This window comes from Ornithorhynchus anatinus, chromosome 4 (assembly GCF_004115215.2).
Source record: "Ornithorhynchus anatinus isolate Pmale09 chromosome 4, mOrnAna1.pri.v4, whole genome shotgun sequence".
In the NCBI taxonomy this organism is placed as follows: domain Eukaryota; kingdom Metazoa; phylum Chordata; class Mammalia; order Monotremata; family Ornithorhynchidae; genus Ornithorhynchus; species Ornithorhynchus anatinus.
The window spans coordinates 1,451,901-1,466,539 of NC_041731.1; the positions used below are offsets into that span (position 1 = coordinate 1,451,901).

General features: G+C 42.7%; 1 protein-coding gene across 2 annotated transcripts in view; it reads right to left on the bottom strand.

Annotated features, from left to right (window-relative positions):
- Nucleotides 1-14,639, bottom strand: part of KHDRBS3 (KH RNA binding domain containing, signal transduction associated 3) — a 117,342-nt gene that overhangs the window by 65,518 nt on the left and 37,185 nt on the right. For both annotated transcript variants that reach the window (XR_003758974.2, XM_029063840.2), the window contains exon 2: nt 8,724-8,842. Coding sequence is in view for 1 of the 2 variants with exons in the window: in XM_029063840.2 (XP_028919673.1) it covers nt 8,724-8,842 (119 nt within the window). In the remaining variant the exon portion in view is untranslated. The remainder of the gene's footprint in view (nt 1-8,723; nt 8,843-14,639) is intronic.

The window sequence follows — 14,639 nt, forward strand, 5'->3', positions numbered from 1 at the left end:
CATTATTGAGGCAACTGTCACAGCAGCACTGAGGAAAACGGAGGAGGGCAGGCGATCTGAACTGTTCCCCTAAGATCATCTGAAAGGGTGGTAAGACAGGTCATTTGAAAGACTCAGGAACAAAAAGTCTCGAGCGATGTGGTACCGTAGTAGACGGTTGGAAAAGGCAACTATGGCAGATGGACCAGCCTGTGGGCCGCAATTGGAGATGAGGCTCTAGGAAGATTAGGATGCTTGAGGGTCAATCTCAAAAGCAGAGACAGATTCCGGGCACAATTAGGAACTATCTTTACAGGCCTTCACAGTGGAAATATACTGGCCAGTGAATAAAGAGATATACCTACTCACACCCACTCATTTATGCACCCCTATTCTTTTGCTTTTACAATGCACACTTTGAAAAAGAATGCTCATGTGATGAATAAAATGAGCATCCCTCATCCACCACTATTTCATGTCTAATTCAAACCCACCCAAAAAAGCTCTGCCAATTTTTGGCCCAGCAGGTGAGAACTCCATCTGCTCAAGCAGAGGCTGCTTGATTCTGAAAAAGACCTACACGGAATGGCTGCAACTTAAGATTGAAGGAGACAGAGTAGACACAGGAGGCAGGATGTACACCCTGGACAAAGACTGATATAAATTCAAGGGGATCAGAAGTAACTTCTTTTATGGGTATATTCGAGGAAAATCTTCTCTGATGCTAATCAACAATTCATTTTGACACTGAGCACGGTACCTAGCCCTTGGGAGAGTACAATACAATTAGTAGTGATGCTCCCTACCCCTCCAGAAGCTGTGGAGGGAGAAATGGGTAGTAAATTACAGATAGGAGGAAGAAAAAAAGTGGCTATATAGGGGAGTGGGTCGCTATATAGGGGAGTGGGTCCTTAAGTACTAGGGTAGGTGCTTCACGAGGTTGTGATTACCTAAGAAGGAGCTGTGTGACCTAATGGAAAGGGCAGGGGCCTGAGAATCAGAGGATCTGGGTTCAATTCCTAGCTCCACCTCGTAACTGCTATGGGACCTCGAGCAAGTTACTTTGCTTCGCTATGCCTCAGTTACCTCATCTATAAAATAAGGATGCAATCGCTATTCTCCCTTCTACTTAGAATGTGTAAGCCCCGCATGGGATAAGGACCGTGCCTGACCTGATTATCTTGTATCTACCCCAGCACTTAAAAGAGTGCTTGACACACATTAAGCGCTTAACAAATATCACTATTATTATATAAGTAGCTGGTGGTTACCGCGAGCTGGGGTATACGATGGGAATTTTTAAAGCACAGCCATCCTCACAGCTCACTTTGTTCCAATAATGAAAACTCTTTACTCAACTCCTTTAGCCTTTCTCATAAAAGGATGTAACCCTTTCATTTAATAGGTTAAGAGTTGAAACTGTGGTAATGCTCAATGATCAGGAGGCTATTTATAAACTGGATCAAGAAGGCAGCCAAGCAAGCTGGTGAGAGAAATAACCAATCATCTCTCGATACATTTCAAAGAGGACTCATCCATTCACTGTAAGCCATTCAGAAGCCATCAGGATGGCTCCCCTTCTAGACTGTAAGCTCGTTGTGTCTGAATTGTTTTACTGTATTCTCACAAATGCTTAATAAAGTGCTCAGCCCACAGTAAGAGCTCACTAAATATGACCAACTGAGTGACAGACCTGAGATGGTAAACTGACTCTCACCAGGGCACCAAAGGATGTTTGCCTAGGCAAAAAAATAATAATTTTGAAACACATTAGAAATTCTCAAATTGAACTCTGTTTTGGATATCCACCTAGGATAGCTTAAAGCTGAGCTTGCGGCCTTCCTTTCCCAGAGAACGTATTTGAGTGATTCCTGCTATTTCACACACTGGAGGACTGAAAAGAAGCCAAAGTGGCACCTGCTAAACCCTTTATCTAGTCCAACCTCTCCCAGTCATTCCTAGTAGCCAGCAGCAAAATTTGATGGTGCCCAGCATCAATCATATTGGCTGGTCTTTGTGGCTACCAATCAACAATTGACCATCCTTAGTGTGCTAGGTGCTGCACAACATCTGTAACAAGACAAATATGGAGAGGGAAACACGGGTAAAGAAGAGCGACGTTCAGGACTGCAAATCTGATCGACGACCTGGGAGCAAGAGCACCAACTGCCATTGAAAACCATCTTAGATTTGCTGCATTCCACCCATTGATCACCAACATCTGGACGGAGAATTGAGGGGAACTGACTCCCACTTGGTAGGTGCTGGTTCTGGTTGTTTGTGGACAACTGTAATGCCTGAAGAGATACTACAGTCCCAGGAAAGAGCAAAAAGATGCCTGCAAGAGTTTCGGGTGCTCTCTCAGGGAGCGGTTGGTGCATGGAGCAGAATTCCAAGTCCACAGCTGGATTTGCACAACGAGGCAAACCCACGCCTCGAAAAAATGAGCAGAATGGGCAAATTTCTTTCCAAGATTTTTCAGCCAGCCTTCCAGCCAAGAGGAGATCACACTCCAACCGTCTGTTTGGCTTGTCTTGGCACAGGGCGACAGCGGAACCTACTTTGATTCCCAGAGAGTACTTTTTGATCATTTTTCTCTGCAAGATTGAATCACTGGGAGTGGCTCTTAATTGGCCTGGGAGGTCTTCTGATTGACAGCTTGCCACCCAGGGGTCTGATTCTTTCACTGTTACCTTTTTAGTATTTGTAAGGATTCACAGTCAGGCATTTGGTCTCTGCAGTGCCACCCACATGGGAACAGGGTAAAAAAAAAAAAACATCAGGGAAGCTGTGGTTTGTTAAACTAAACCACACTCTGTAACCCTGCTGTTTCACACACAGGAGGAAAGAAGAGAATCAGAAGCAGCAGATGCTAAATCTCTTATTTAGTTCAAGCTCTACCAGTCACTCCCAGTGGCCAGGAGGAAAACTTCCAGTTGTCCCCATCACTAATTCTCCCATCCCTGGGGACTTCTCTGACTTCTCTGCTCTGACTTCTCTGAGAGGGGAAGGAAGAGAAAGGGGAAGGTTAAAATGGAAGCTACTCAAGTGAACACACTAACTGCCAGATGAGGCTGATCCTGGGGAAAGAAGCGAAGGAAGAATGTCATTGCCGGTTCATTTTTCCTTGTGCAACAGAAACGGTAATATTGGCTTGGCACAGGGCAGCAGCGGAACCTGCTTTGATTCTCAGAGCGTACTTTTGATCATTTTTCTCTGCAAGATTGAATCACTGGGGGAGGTTCTTAATTGGCCTGGGAGGCCCTCTGATTGTTGATCCAATGCACTGGACTAGGCACTTGAGTAGTGCAGAATAATGCAGTGACCCAATTCCCCCCCACAAGGAGTTCACACTCTAATGGGGCAGTGAAAACAACAACACGAGTGCTCGAAATAAAGGAGCCCAAATAGATACATGAGTGAAGAGGAGGGTGTCAATAAGTTCATAAATAATAAAATTGGCTGAAATGATTAACAATGCTCAGGGTGCTCAGAGATTAACTGGGGAAGGCTTATTGAAGGAAGTGGTATTTTAGATCAGATAAACCAAGATTTTAGCAGTGAGTGTCAGAATTCTCTGATTTCACTTATGAAAATAGGTTGGAGTCCATCACTCAATGGCAGATGTTGAGTGTTCACTGTGAACAGAGCAATGTACTAAGCTCTTGGGAGAGTACAGTACATCAGAACTGGTAGACATGTTCCCTCCCCACAATGAGTTTACAGTCTAAAGGGGGAGGCATTAGCACGTAAACTCCTTGTGGATAGAGGGCACGTCACTTCTTCGTGTTGTACCTTCCTAGGTGATTATTATAGTACATTGCACCAGTGGGTTCTCAATAAGTAATAATGATGGTATTTGTTAAGTGTTTACTATGTGCCAAGCACTGGTAAATAACACTACTATTATTACTGGCCAGGGGGTACCTCTCCCCAGTAATACCTGTTCATACAGTTGGCTTTCAAACTTCATTTCCATGAACTTAATGTGAAAAAAGGGCCCAAATACGGTCAGCCGGTCATGCAGAAGCAATTCAGATCTTGGCCACGGGACTTATGGAGAAATAATTCAGACCGTGGATCTGGGGCTGGGCATAGAAGGATTCTGATTCACTTCCTACTGAGACACAGGAAGATTTCCAGTGTGGATGGATAATTGGGCAAACACCCTCAATTTGGGAGTCTTATGCTCTTATGCTCCCCTCTAGAGACAGAAGAGATGAGGTCACTGTGGGAAATCCATTAATAATCACTTGCTCTGCTGAGTCAACAGTAAAATCAAAGGAGACTCTTCTGCAAAGTGCTGAACAATCAGCCACTCCTGAATCACTTCAAAAGCACCACACAAAGACTCCACTGAAGGGTCTTAGGGCCTAGTGCAGAAGGCAAAGAAGTCAGGTGCTCCCACTTCATGCACCATCTGGGTTTGCAATTCATTCCTGCCTCAAGAATTCCTTGATCACTAGACAAAATCTTTCATCTAAATCCGGATACATGTTTCTGTTGGAATAGACTACGAAGTTGTTAGTTAGCCTCACGTGCAAGCATGCTAAAAATGTAGCAAACATCAAAAACAATTCGTAAATTTTACTTCCAATGGTATTTATTAAGCGCTTACTACGTACCAAGCACTGGGGAAGATACGAGATTAACAGACCAGAAAGAAATAATTCCACAATTCAAATTGTCTCATGGTTCAATCTCTGAGCCTCAACTGAAGGTGAACTAATTCAACCAAATTAAAATAGACAAATAAGAGGGAATGGGTAGGGGAAAAGCAATATTACTTCATTCCACTGCACATTTCATAATAAGACCAAATAACCACTCTTTAAAAAAAAAAAAAAAAAATTCCTGTCAACACTATCTAATGTGGCATAGATTTTAACTGATCATTTATATTTATCAGGCATTTACTGTGTGAAGAGCACTGCACTGAGAACTTGGAAGAGTACAATATGACAGAGTTGGCAGATACATTCCCTGCCTACAAAGAGCTTACAGGCTAAATGGGATTTACTATATTATCAGCTTCTCAATCAAACATTCATTTACCAAGCGCCTGTGTGAAAAGCACTGTACTAAACAGTCAGAAAAGTGCAATAGTCAGTAGACATGATCCCTGTCCTTGAGAACAATACAGTCTAATAGTGGAAGAGACCCAACACTGAAACGCTTTATAGGTAGGGGAAAGAAGGAGATGGAGACACACAGATGAGGGTTGCTTAGTTGATAGGGTAATTCCATTTCCTAGTCAAATTAAAATCCAAATGCAGAGGTAATTACAGGCTTATCTGAGGACAGCATAACAACTAAAGCACAATATGTGAATAAACCTGCCTGGGATCTAGGGCTCTACAAGGGATTGCGATCTTACAGATTGCAAATAATAATAGTGACAATATTTATTCATCTTTTACTATGTGCCAACCACCACAATAATCACTGGGGTAGATACAATACAGCTAGTTTGGACCAAATATCTTTTCCACCCTGTATTTAGTACAGGTATCTCATCCCTATTTTACAGATAAGAAAACCTGGGCCAGAAAGGTTAAGTGATTTGCCTTAGGTCACACAGCAGGCAAGTAGCAGAGCTGGGACTAGAATCCAGCTCTCCTTACTCTCACGACCCTCTGATTCCCTTAAAGTTCACCTGAATAATTATCAAAAGAACAATGATCCCGATCCACTGATAAATGGTTTTCTGCCCTCAGGAAAAAAAAATCGAATATTATATTAATGTTTTAGGGAGAAGATGATTTCTACTGACTAATTCCATGTTAAAGGAGGACAATCTCTTTGGTAACATCATTAAAGCAAACATTAGTTCCCTAGGCCATAGTATGCAGGTGTTTGTATTTATCCAAACTCTGATATGAAGAAGTAGTTGCTCCCCTGTCAGAACAATGAAAGAGGATTAAATAAGTCTAATTATGTGGAGCTCCCAACGAGACCATCTCCTTTGAGGGGAAAAATTCATTAACGGATATAATGAGAGTTGATATTTTAGAAAAGGCTGAAGAGCCAATTCTACTAGCTAAGAAATCGATTCCTAACCCACCACACTACAGCCTTTAAGATGAATGGGGATTGTAAGCTCCTTGAGGCCTTGGTTCATGTCAGTTAGTCTATTGTAGTTCCCCAAGCATAATGCCCTGCACAGAGTAGACCGTAAGCTGCTTGAGGGCCGGGACCATGTCTATTAAATGCTGTACTTTTTCAACTGCTCGGCACTGGGCTTGCACCCAAGTACATGCATAGTACACAAACTGATTGATAGAAGGTGCTCAATAATTACTGTTGATGATGATAGATGGACTGCAACTCATCCCACAAAACATCTGAATCCTATTCCCAAATCATTTCCCTTTGTTTTTTGAAGCCAATATAACTAGCATTATGATAGTACAGACTCTATGTTGGTTTCTACCTGTAACGAACTGGATCCGGACTATGCCGACTCAGGCCAAGCAGCCACCGAATATTCAAAAATGAAAACAAAAACATGGAAAGTGACAAGGTCCAGCGCACTTCAGGGGATGGACAACCCGTTTAAACCACCTGGATGTTGTCTCATCTCTCCTAGTTTTGAGAAATGAAGAGTTGAGGAAAGTCACGATGTTCTGAGTGAAGACGGGAAGCCCAGAGAGCAAGAACAGTGAAGGAGACTGGTGAGCTTGGGGGGGAAATGGGAAGAGGCAGACTGGAATGTCACACTGCAACTGCAGCTTCAGACTTCCAAACACCCTGGGGAGACTCACTGGTTCAGTTCATATTTCCTGACAGGGGAATGACTAAATATAGAAAAATTATTTTCAAGAGAGCTCGTGAAGAGTAAAAAAAAATACAGTAAGGTTTTAGAAATCAAAGTATTATGTTTTCCAGCCATCAGAATCAATCCAGTACTGAAAGCAGACCTTTGCCCTGGTACCCATTAGCTTGTAAGCTCTTTGTGGGCAAGGAATGTGTCATTTCTATGTTGTGGTCTTCAAGCACTTAGTACAGTACACTGCACCCAGTGAACACTCAAGTGGTACTACTGTGATTAAGACTGAAATTTTGGATAATTACAAGATCACCAGGTCCACAGTGAAACAGGCCTGTCTGCTGTCCAGTAACTTGAATTCTATACCTCGCACCATAGAATTGTGGGTGCCAAATTTCTGTCCCAGCGATATCCTAGGGATAGCCCAGGCAGATGCACCCATTCATCAGATTGACTGCTGAGCAGCCCACTTTCAAATTCAGAGTGGCTCAGAACTGGGACCCACAGTGGCCTGGGAGTCAGAAGGACCTGGGTTCTAATCCCTCCTCTGCGACTTTCATTCACTTGTATTTATTGAGTGCTTACTGTGTGCAAAGCACTGTACTAAGCCCTTGTCTGCTGTGTGACCTTGGGCAAGCCATTTCAATTATCTATGCCTCAGTTCCTTCATTTGCAAAATGGGATTAAGACTGTGAGCCCCTTGAGGGAAATGGGCTGTGTCCAACCTGATTAACTTGTATCAACCCCAGCACAAAGTACAGTGCCTGGCACATAGCGTTTGCAAATACCATTTTAAAAAAAAGAGTAATAGTAAGAAAAAACAATGGTGACATTTCTTAAGAATTTATGTATCAAGTATCATACAAGTCTGGGATAGATACAAGATAATCAGATCAGACACAGTCCCTGTCTCTCACTGAGCTCACAGTTTAAGTGTGAGGGAGAACAGGTACTGAATCCCCATTTTACAGGGAGAAAACTGAGACACAGAGAAGTTAAGTGGCTTGGTCCAGGTCACACAGAGGACAAGCGGCAGAGCTGGGGTTACAACTCAGGGTCCTCTGACTCCCAAGCTCATGTTCCTTCCACTACGCCACACTGCTTCCCTAGAAACTGGAAACTGAAGTGTGGCCTGGGAATGGCGAGAGACCCTCAAGCAATCAGTCTAACTACTGTTAGCAAATGTTGACATGATCTCATTTTATTTAGTGCTGAGCTCCAAAGGAAGTTTTGCAAATGGTGATTTGGGGACAGAAATGATGGTGTCAGCCTGCATTTCTGAAATTGCAGCTTTTCCTGAAACAAGGAGTTGATAGAGTGGCCTCAGCACCTCCACACTCCTAAAACAAAGTCCCCATCTCTTGTCGGTTCTCCCCTTCACTCTATTAATTGGCACTGACATCAAGATTTTTCGTTGGAACCACTGGCAGTGCAGAGTTCTCCTTTTCCTTCCACGCTCAATTATTCTAAACCGAAACATTCCTGTTCTAGCACTGAGTGGCAGCAGCGGTCATTAATCCAAACAGAGCGCCGCAATCGTTTTCACCGCAGCAGGCTCGTTCATCAGTTAGGTCTTGCAGCAAAATGGCATGCTATCTGCATAATAAATCCAGAAAGTCCAATCATTGTAGAAAGATGTGAGAAAGTCACCCTCAGCCTTATTTTGTTAAACTGCCCTCACGTAAAATGCTTATTTTCAGGTGAAAAGCTCTCTTCTTGGGAAAGCAAAGCTAAGAAGTTTCTATGACATTTTTCTCCTCATTTTTCTGAACTGGGTTAACCTACCCTCAGATCAAGTGCCAAAATAGGATATTGATGAAAACTAAATAAATTAAAACGAAAAGGTGCAACTTTACCTATGCTAGAGAGAAACTTTTTGGGGTTACAGTCTCATACCAATGAATGGGTGAAAGACATTTTCATTTGAATAAAACCGTCAAACCGAAACAGCCAACTTCCCTATGTACTTGCTTACCTTGGGGAACTGCTTCACGGGAATTAACACTTTCTGTCCCAGCTTCATGTTTTTATTAATCACTACATCAATGTACTTTTCTTCTTCTTTTCCTTCCCCTTTCTGGAACTTCTCAATTTCTGTGGGGGGAAAAAATACATGCCATGAATTCTTAAATCAGTAACAGACTTCCCTACTTGTGGAGAGTTCGGAAAAGCTTTGTCATTTGTGATGAATTCAAACACAATTGTTGTGGGTCACGAAACAGCACAAGAAAAATTTCAACATGACGATCGACACACGTTGGACTGGCCTTCTGTGACCCTGTCAGGTGAGTGACCGAATACTTAGCTCAAAAGGGCCATAAATAGAGAATATGGAAAGGAGGAATGGAGGGGAACTAGCCTCTCCCTAACATCCGTTCCACCTATTCTTTAAAAATTCACTTGAGATAGACAACCTATAAATAGGTTCTGTGCCCGATCTGTTTGACTTGTACCTACCCCAGGGCTTAGAACAGTGCTTGATAAATAGTCCAATTATTATTATTAGTTGTATATGAAACCTTAATACAATATGCTCCACTTCATCGTTAAATAGTAGCTCCAATCCTCAGTGGCCACTGATTTCTCCTGGGGAACTTCAATTGACAGATATCCGATCTTACAACATCACTAAAATCTGCCCTTTCCTCTCCATTCAAACTGCTACCACGTTAACCCAAGTACTTCCCCTATCCTGCCTAGATTACTCTATCAGTCTCCTGTCTTCCCAGAAACCAGTCCATACTTCACTCAGCTGCCAAGATCATTTTTCTACAAAAAAGTTCAGTCCACGTTTCCCCATTCTTTAAAAACCTCCAGTGGCTGCCCATCCGCTTCCGCATCGAACAGAAACTCCTTATCACTGAATCTAAAACACTCAATCACCTTGCCCCCTCCTACCTCACTACTCTCCTACTACACCCCGGCCCGCACACTTCTCTTTTCTATGCCAACCTACTCACTCTATCTTGATCTCGTATATTTTGCCGATGACCTCTCACCCGCATGCTGCCTCTGGCATGGAACACCCATAACTGACAGACACTTACCCTCTCCACCTTCAAAGTCATTCATTCAATAGTATTTCATTCAATAGTATTTATTGAGTGCTTACTATGTGCAGAGCACTGTATTAAGCGCTTGGAATGTACAAATCGGTAACAGATAGAGACAGTCCCTGCCCTTTGACGGGCTTACAGTCTGATCGGGGGAGACGGACAGACAAGAACAATAGCAATAATTGAAGGTACAACTCCTCCAAGAGGTAAGCCCTCATTTACTCTTTTCCCACTTCCCTCTGCATTGCGCTGATTTACTCACTTTATTCAGACCTCCCTCAGTCCCACAGCACTTATGTACAGATCTGTCATTTATTTATATCAAATTTATTTATTTATATATGTCTCCCCTCCAGACTGCGGGTTCATTGCGGGCAGGGAATGTGTCTACCGACTCTGTTGCATTGAACTCTCCCGAGTGCTTAATACAGTCCTCTGCATACAGTAAGCATTCTATCAATACGAATGATTGAACTTAGACACAATCCCTGCTTTTGGCTAAAATATTTTTCTACAAAGTTTAGAGGTTTTGAAGAGGACATTTAGAAGCTGATGCATTTGCTACTTTGCTTCTTCAACGTTGGTGTGAAAGGCATCTGCACCCTACAGGGTCAATGCAATGAACTGAATTAGAGAAATATCCACTAAATGAAAACAAGCTACTTTAAGGCATACTTTCATGGACTTATTGATTTATGATCACCTTTAATGTCAACAGCAACAAAAAACTAGAAATAAAACATCATACAGAAAGACTGCTCATCCTCTATCATTAGCTATTAATTTTAATGAGTTTCAGATCATTCTCTCACATTACTGAATAAAATATTGGTGAGCCAGCTAAAATAAATTCAATAGAAAGCACACTTCCTTGCTGCCTCACTTATTTCTCTACTATAGATCCAATGATATTCAAAGGATGTGAAAGCAAAAACGTTTGGAGAAGAATGCATTCAGTTGACTCATTTTCAATAAGGCTATCTAATGCTAATATCCAGCATGGTGTGATCATTTAAAATAAGTGGTTCAAGTTTGAGGATGCCTGATTAAGGCTGGTGATGCACTGCACAATAAATCAGGTTTCTGGGAAGAATGATAGGCCAGAATGCTTGTATTTTCCCAGTTCTGTTGCTCTGCTTCTGTTTCACATCTGAAAGCATCAGTAAAGGTCAAAATTCAAAGATGCTGAAATGGGATCATTGTCTGGGCAGAATGATCCATCAACAGGTATTTACTGATTATCTACTTGGTGTAGAACACTGTCCTAAGCACTTGGGAGAGTACAAAAGACTTTGTACAAATAGTCCTGGCCCTCCGAGGAGCTTGCTGTAAGATTCTTAATGACAGAGAGTGTGTCCTCTAGTTGTAGTTACAGTAATATATCGTTACATGGCAGTATATAGTAGATCCAGCACACAGGGCAAAACACAGGGAAATGAAAACAAGGAGAGAGTTAATTATGGTCCAAGTCCAGTGAGCGACTCAAAATTTAAGAGTAAAGTAGGAGAAGAGGGTTTAGGATAATCAATAAGTAATATTTATTGAGAACTTACTGTGTAAAGAATGCTGTACTCAGAGCTTGGGAAAGAGTGAGTAGACTGGACTCCTGGCCAGAATGAGCTTACAGTCTACAGAACAGGCACATACAGAAAACCCCAGTATTCCTCATCTCTCACTCTTTTCTGCATTGCCCCGACTTGCTCCCTTTGCTCTTCCCCCCTCGTCCCGCCCCAGAGTACTTATGTATATCTGTCATTTTATTTATTTATATTGATGTCTATTTGTATTGATGTCTGTCTCCCCCTTCCCCCAGACTGTGAGCTCACTGTGAGCGGGGACTGTCACTCTTTATTGCTCTATTGTACTTTCCCAAGCACTCGGTACTTAGCGCTTAGCTCTGCACACAGTAAGCACTTAATATGACTGACTGAATAAATGAATGAATGAAAGATGGAATCCCAAAATAACATAATACAAGGACAAAGATAAACAGAATATGAGCAACTGGACACTGCGGCATGAAGAACAGAATTTCAGGCTCCTGGAAGTGCAGGGTCCAAACAGTAAAAGTAGCCAAAGCCATAATAATACTATTCATTCAATAGTATTTATTGAGCGCTTACTATGTGTAGAGCACTGTACTAAGCGCTTGGGATGAACAAGTCGGCAACAGATAGAGACAGTCCCTGCCGTTTGACGGGCTTACAGTCTAATCGGGGGAGACGGACAGACGAGAACAATGGCAATAAACAGCGTCAAGGGGAAGAAGATCTCGTAAAAACAATGGCAACTAAATAGAATCGAGGCGATGTACAATTCATTAACAAAATAAATAGGGTAACGAAAATATATACAGTTGAGCGGACGAGTACAGTGCTGTGGGGATGGGAAGGGAGAGGTGGAGGAGCAGAGGGAAAAGGGGAAAATGAGGCTTTAATAATAATAATAATAATGTTGGTATTTGTTAAGCGCTTACTATGTGCCGAGCACCGTTCTAAGCGCTGGGGTAGACATAGGGGAATCAGGTTGTCCCACGTGGGGCTCACAGTCTTCATCCCCATTTTACAGATGAGGGAACTGAGGCACAGAGAAGTTAAGTGACTTGCCCACAGTCACACAGCCGACAAGTGGCAGAGCCGGGATTCGAACTCATGAGCCCTGACTCCAAAGCCCATGCTCTTTCCACTGAGCCACGCTGCTTGTGCAGAGAGGTAAAGGGGGGATGGCAGAGGGAGTAGAGAGGGAAGAGGAGCTCAGTCTGGGAACGCCTCTTGGAGGAGGTGATTTTTAAGTAGGGTTTTGAAGAGGGGTAATAATGGTATTGATTCAGCGTTTACTCTGTGCCAGGCACTGTACTAAGTGCTGGGGTGGATATCAGGAAATTGGGTTGGACACAATCCCTGTTCCATGTGAGGCTCACAGTCATCTGTAAAATGGGAATTGAGGTAATTGAGGCTTAGAGAAATGAGGTGACACAGAAGCGAGGTCACATGGCAGACAAGTGGCAGAGCCAGAATTAGAACCCATGACCTTCTGAATCTCAGGCCCCTTCTCTACCACATGCTGCACTTCTGTTCTCTCCCAAGTGCTTAACAGTGTTCTGAACCAAGTAGGTGATCAATAAATACCTACTGATTGATTCTTTGAATGGGCTTACAGTCTTGGGCCTGTTATCCTGTGGGAGATGCTACCAGGCTTAGGAAAAATCTCAAGCTGCAGCTTCCTATTCTGCCATGTAAGTGTCCTTTCCATTTCAAACACTGCTGAGAGAAACTGGTATTCTGTCTGTACATACATCCATTCACACACCTATTGATAGATATGCACCCATAGCCATTTCCTATATCAAAAAGCCTGTCTAATCTTAATATGCTCAGAAATAAAATGGGGATGTTTTCTTCTACTAATTAAAGCTGAAGACATGCACAGTTACACCTAATTGAGCCCATGATATGAAACTTATTGCTTTTTTCCAGGGGAATAAAACTCACTTAACGCATTCATTTGCTGGTACCTCTAAGTCACGTGAAAGCAGTTTCCTAAATAGCATTCAAACTCCTCATTTCTATCGGATATTGGTATTGTATGAAGACTATTGGAAAATGAACAGCTAAAATATACAACTTTTAACAAGAAAGCCATCACAGAGTCTGACACTGAAAAACCAATTTAACAATTTGTGTCTAATTGGAACCTCTTCTCTGAGTAGGATGAACCAATTTGTTTTGCCTCCCAAATGACTAGGTACTAATTTAAACAAACTATACCATTCAGATACTGGTACCAATCACACCTCATCATCTCAGAGGGAAAGCAGGTGGAGAGAGTAACAATCCTCTTCACCACAACCTTAGCATTTACCCAACGCTTCCTGTCGGCAGAGCAGTGCACCAGATGAGGGGAAACCTTCAACAGAAGAGACGTGATGCCCACCTTGAGAATAACCTTTACTTAAGATGTTTTAGAAGGGGGATGAGGAGGGGCAGACAGTAATCTAGTTCAAGGGGAGAAGGAGAAGTTTCTTCTCAGAGGCCTCTGGAAGGCAGGAATAGCAAGAGGCAGATTTGAAATAGCAAAAGGCTCTGTAATCAGGAACATCTTCATGAGGCAAAAAGCCACAATCGCCCTGCCCAGAGTGGAATCACTCAGTGGTATTTGTTGAGTGCCTACTGTGTGGAGAGCACTGTACTAAGCGCTCAGGACAGTACAATACCAAAAGTTGCTACAATGAAGAAGGGAGGGCAGGTAGGGGAATTGTACTTATCGAGCGCTTACTGTGTGCAGAGCACTGTATTTAAGTACTTGGGAGAGTACAGTATTACAGTTGGTAAACATGTTCCCTACAGACGAAGACCTAGTTGTGCCACAGGCTGTCACTGTCCATCTTCTGGGGACATTCTTCACCAGAGTGGCAGTTGGATTGACGACATCATCCTCGCAGTTGCACTTAGGTTAGCTCACACAACACGGCTGAAGCAGATTTTATAAAGGAAGAACACAACTGGCTTATCAAATGGAGAATAAGTTGATAGCATATCTTTGCAAGCCCACACTAGTCTATTTCTATGAGAGCACAGATTATCTCTGAATCACATCAAGTTTACAGAATTGAAAGGGAGGCAATGCAAAGAGATGGAAGAGATGCTGTAAATAACCGTGAACTGCTGTTGGAAATTGCAATGATTACAGTCCAAATACTCAGCTGGTGCTTGATGCATCATGATTAGCTTTGTAACTTCATCCCGAAGCCATAACATTCCTCTCACACCCCCGATGTCGAGAAGGGGGAACCAGCATTTCTGCGCTTGTACGAACATCACTGGAGATTTTGCAAG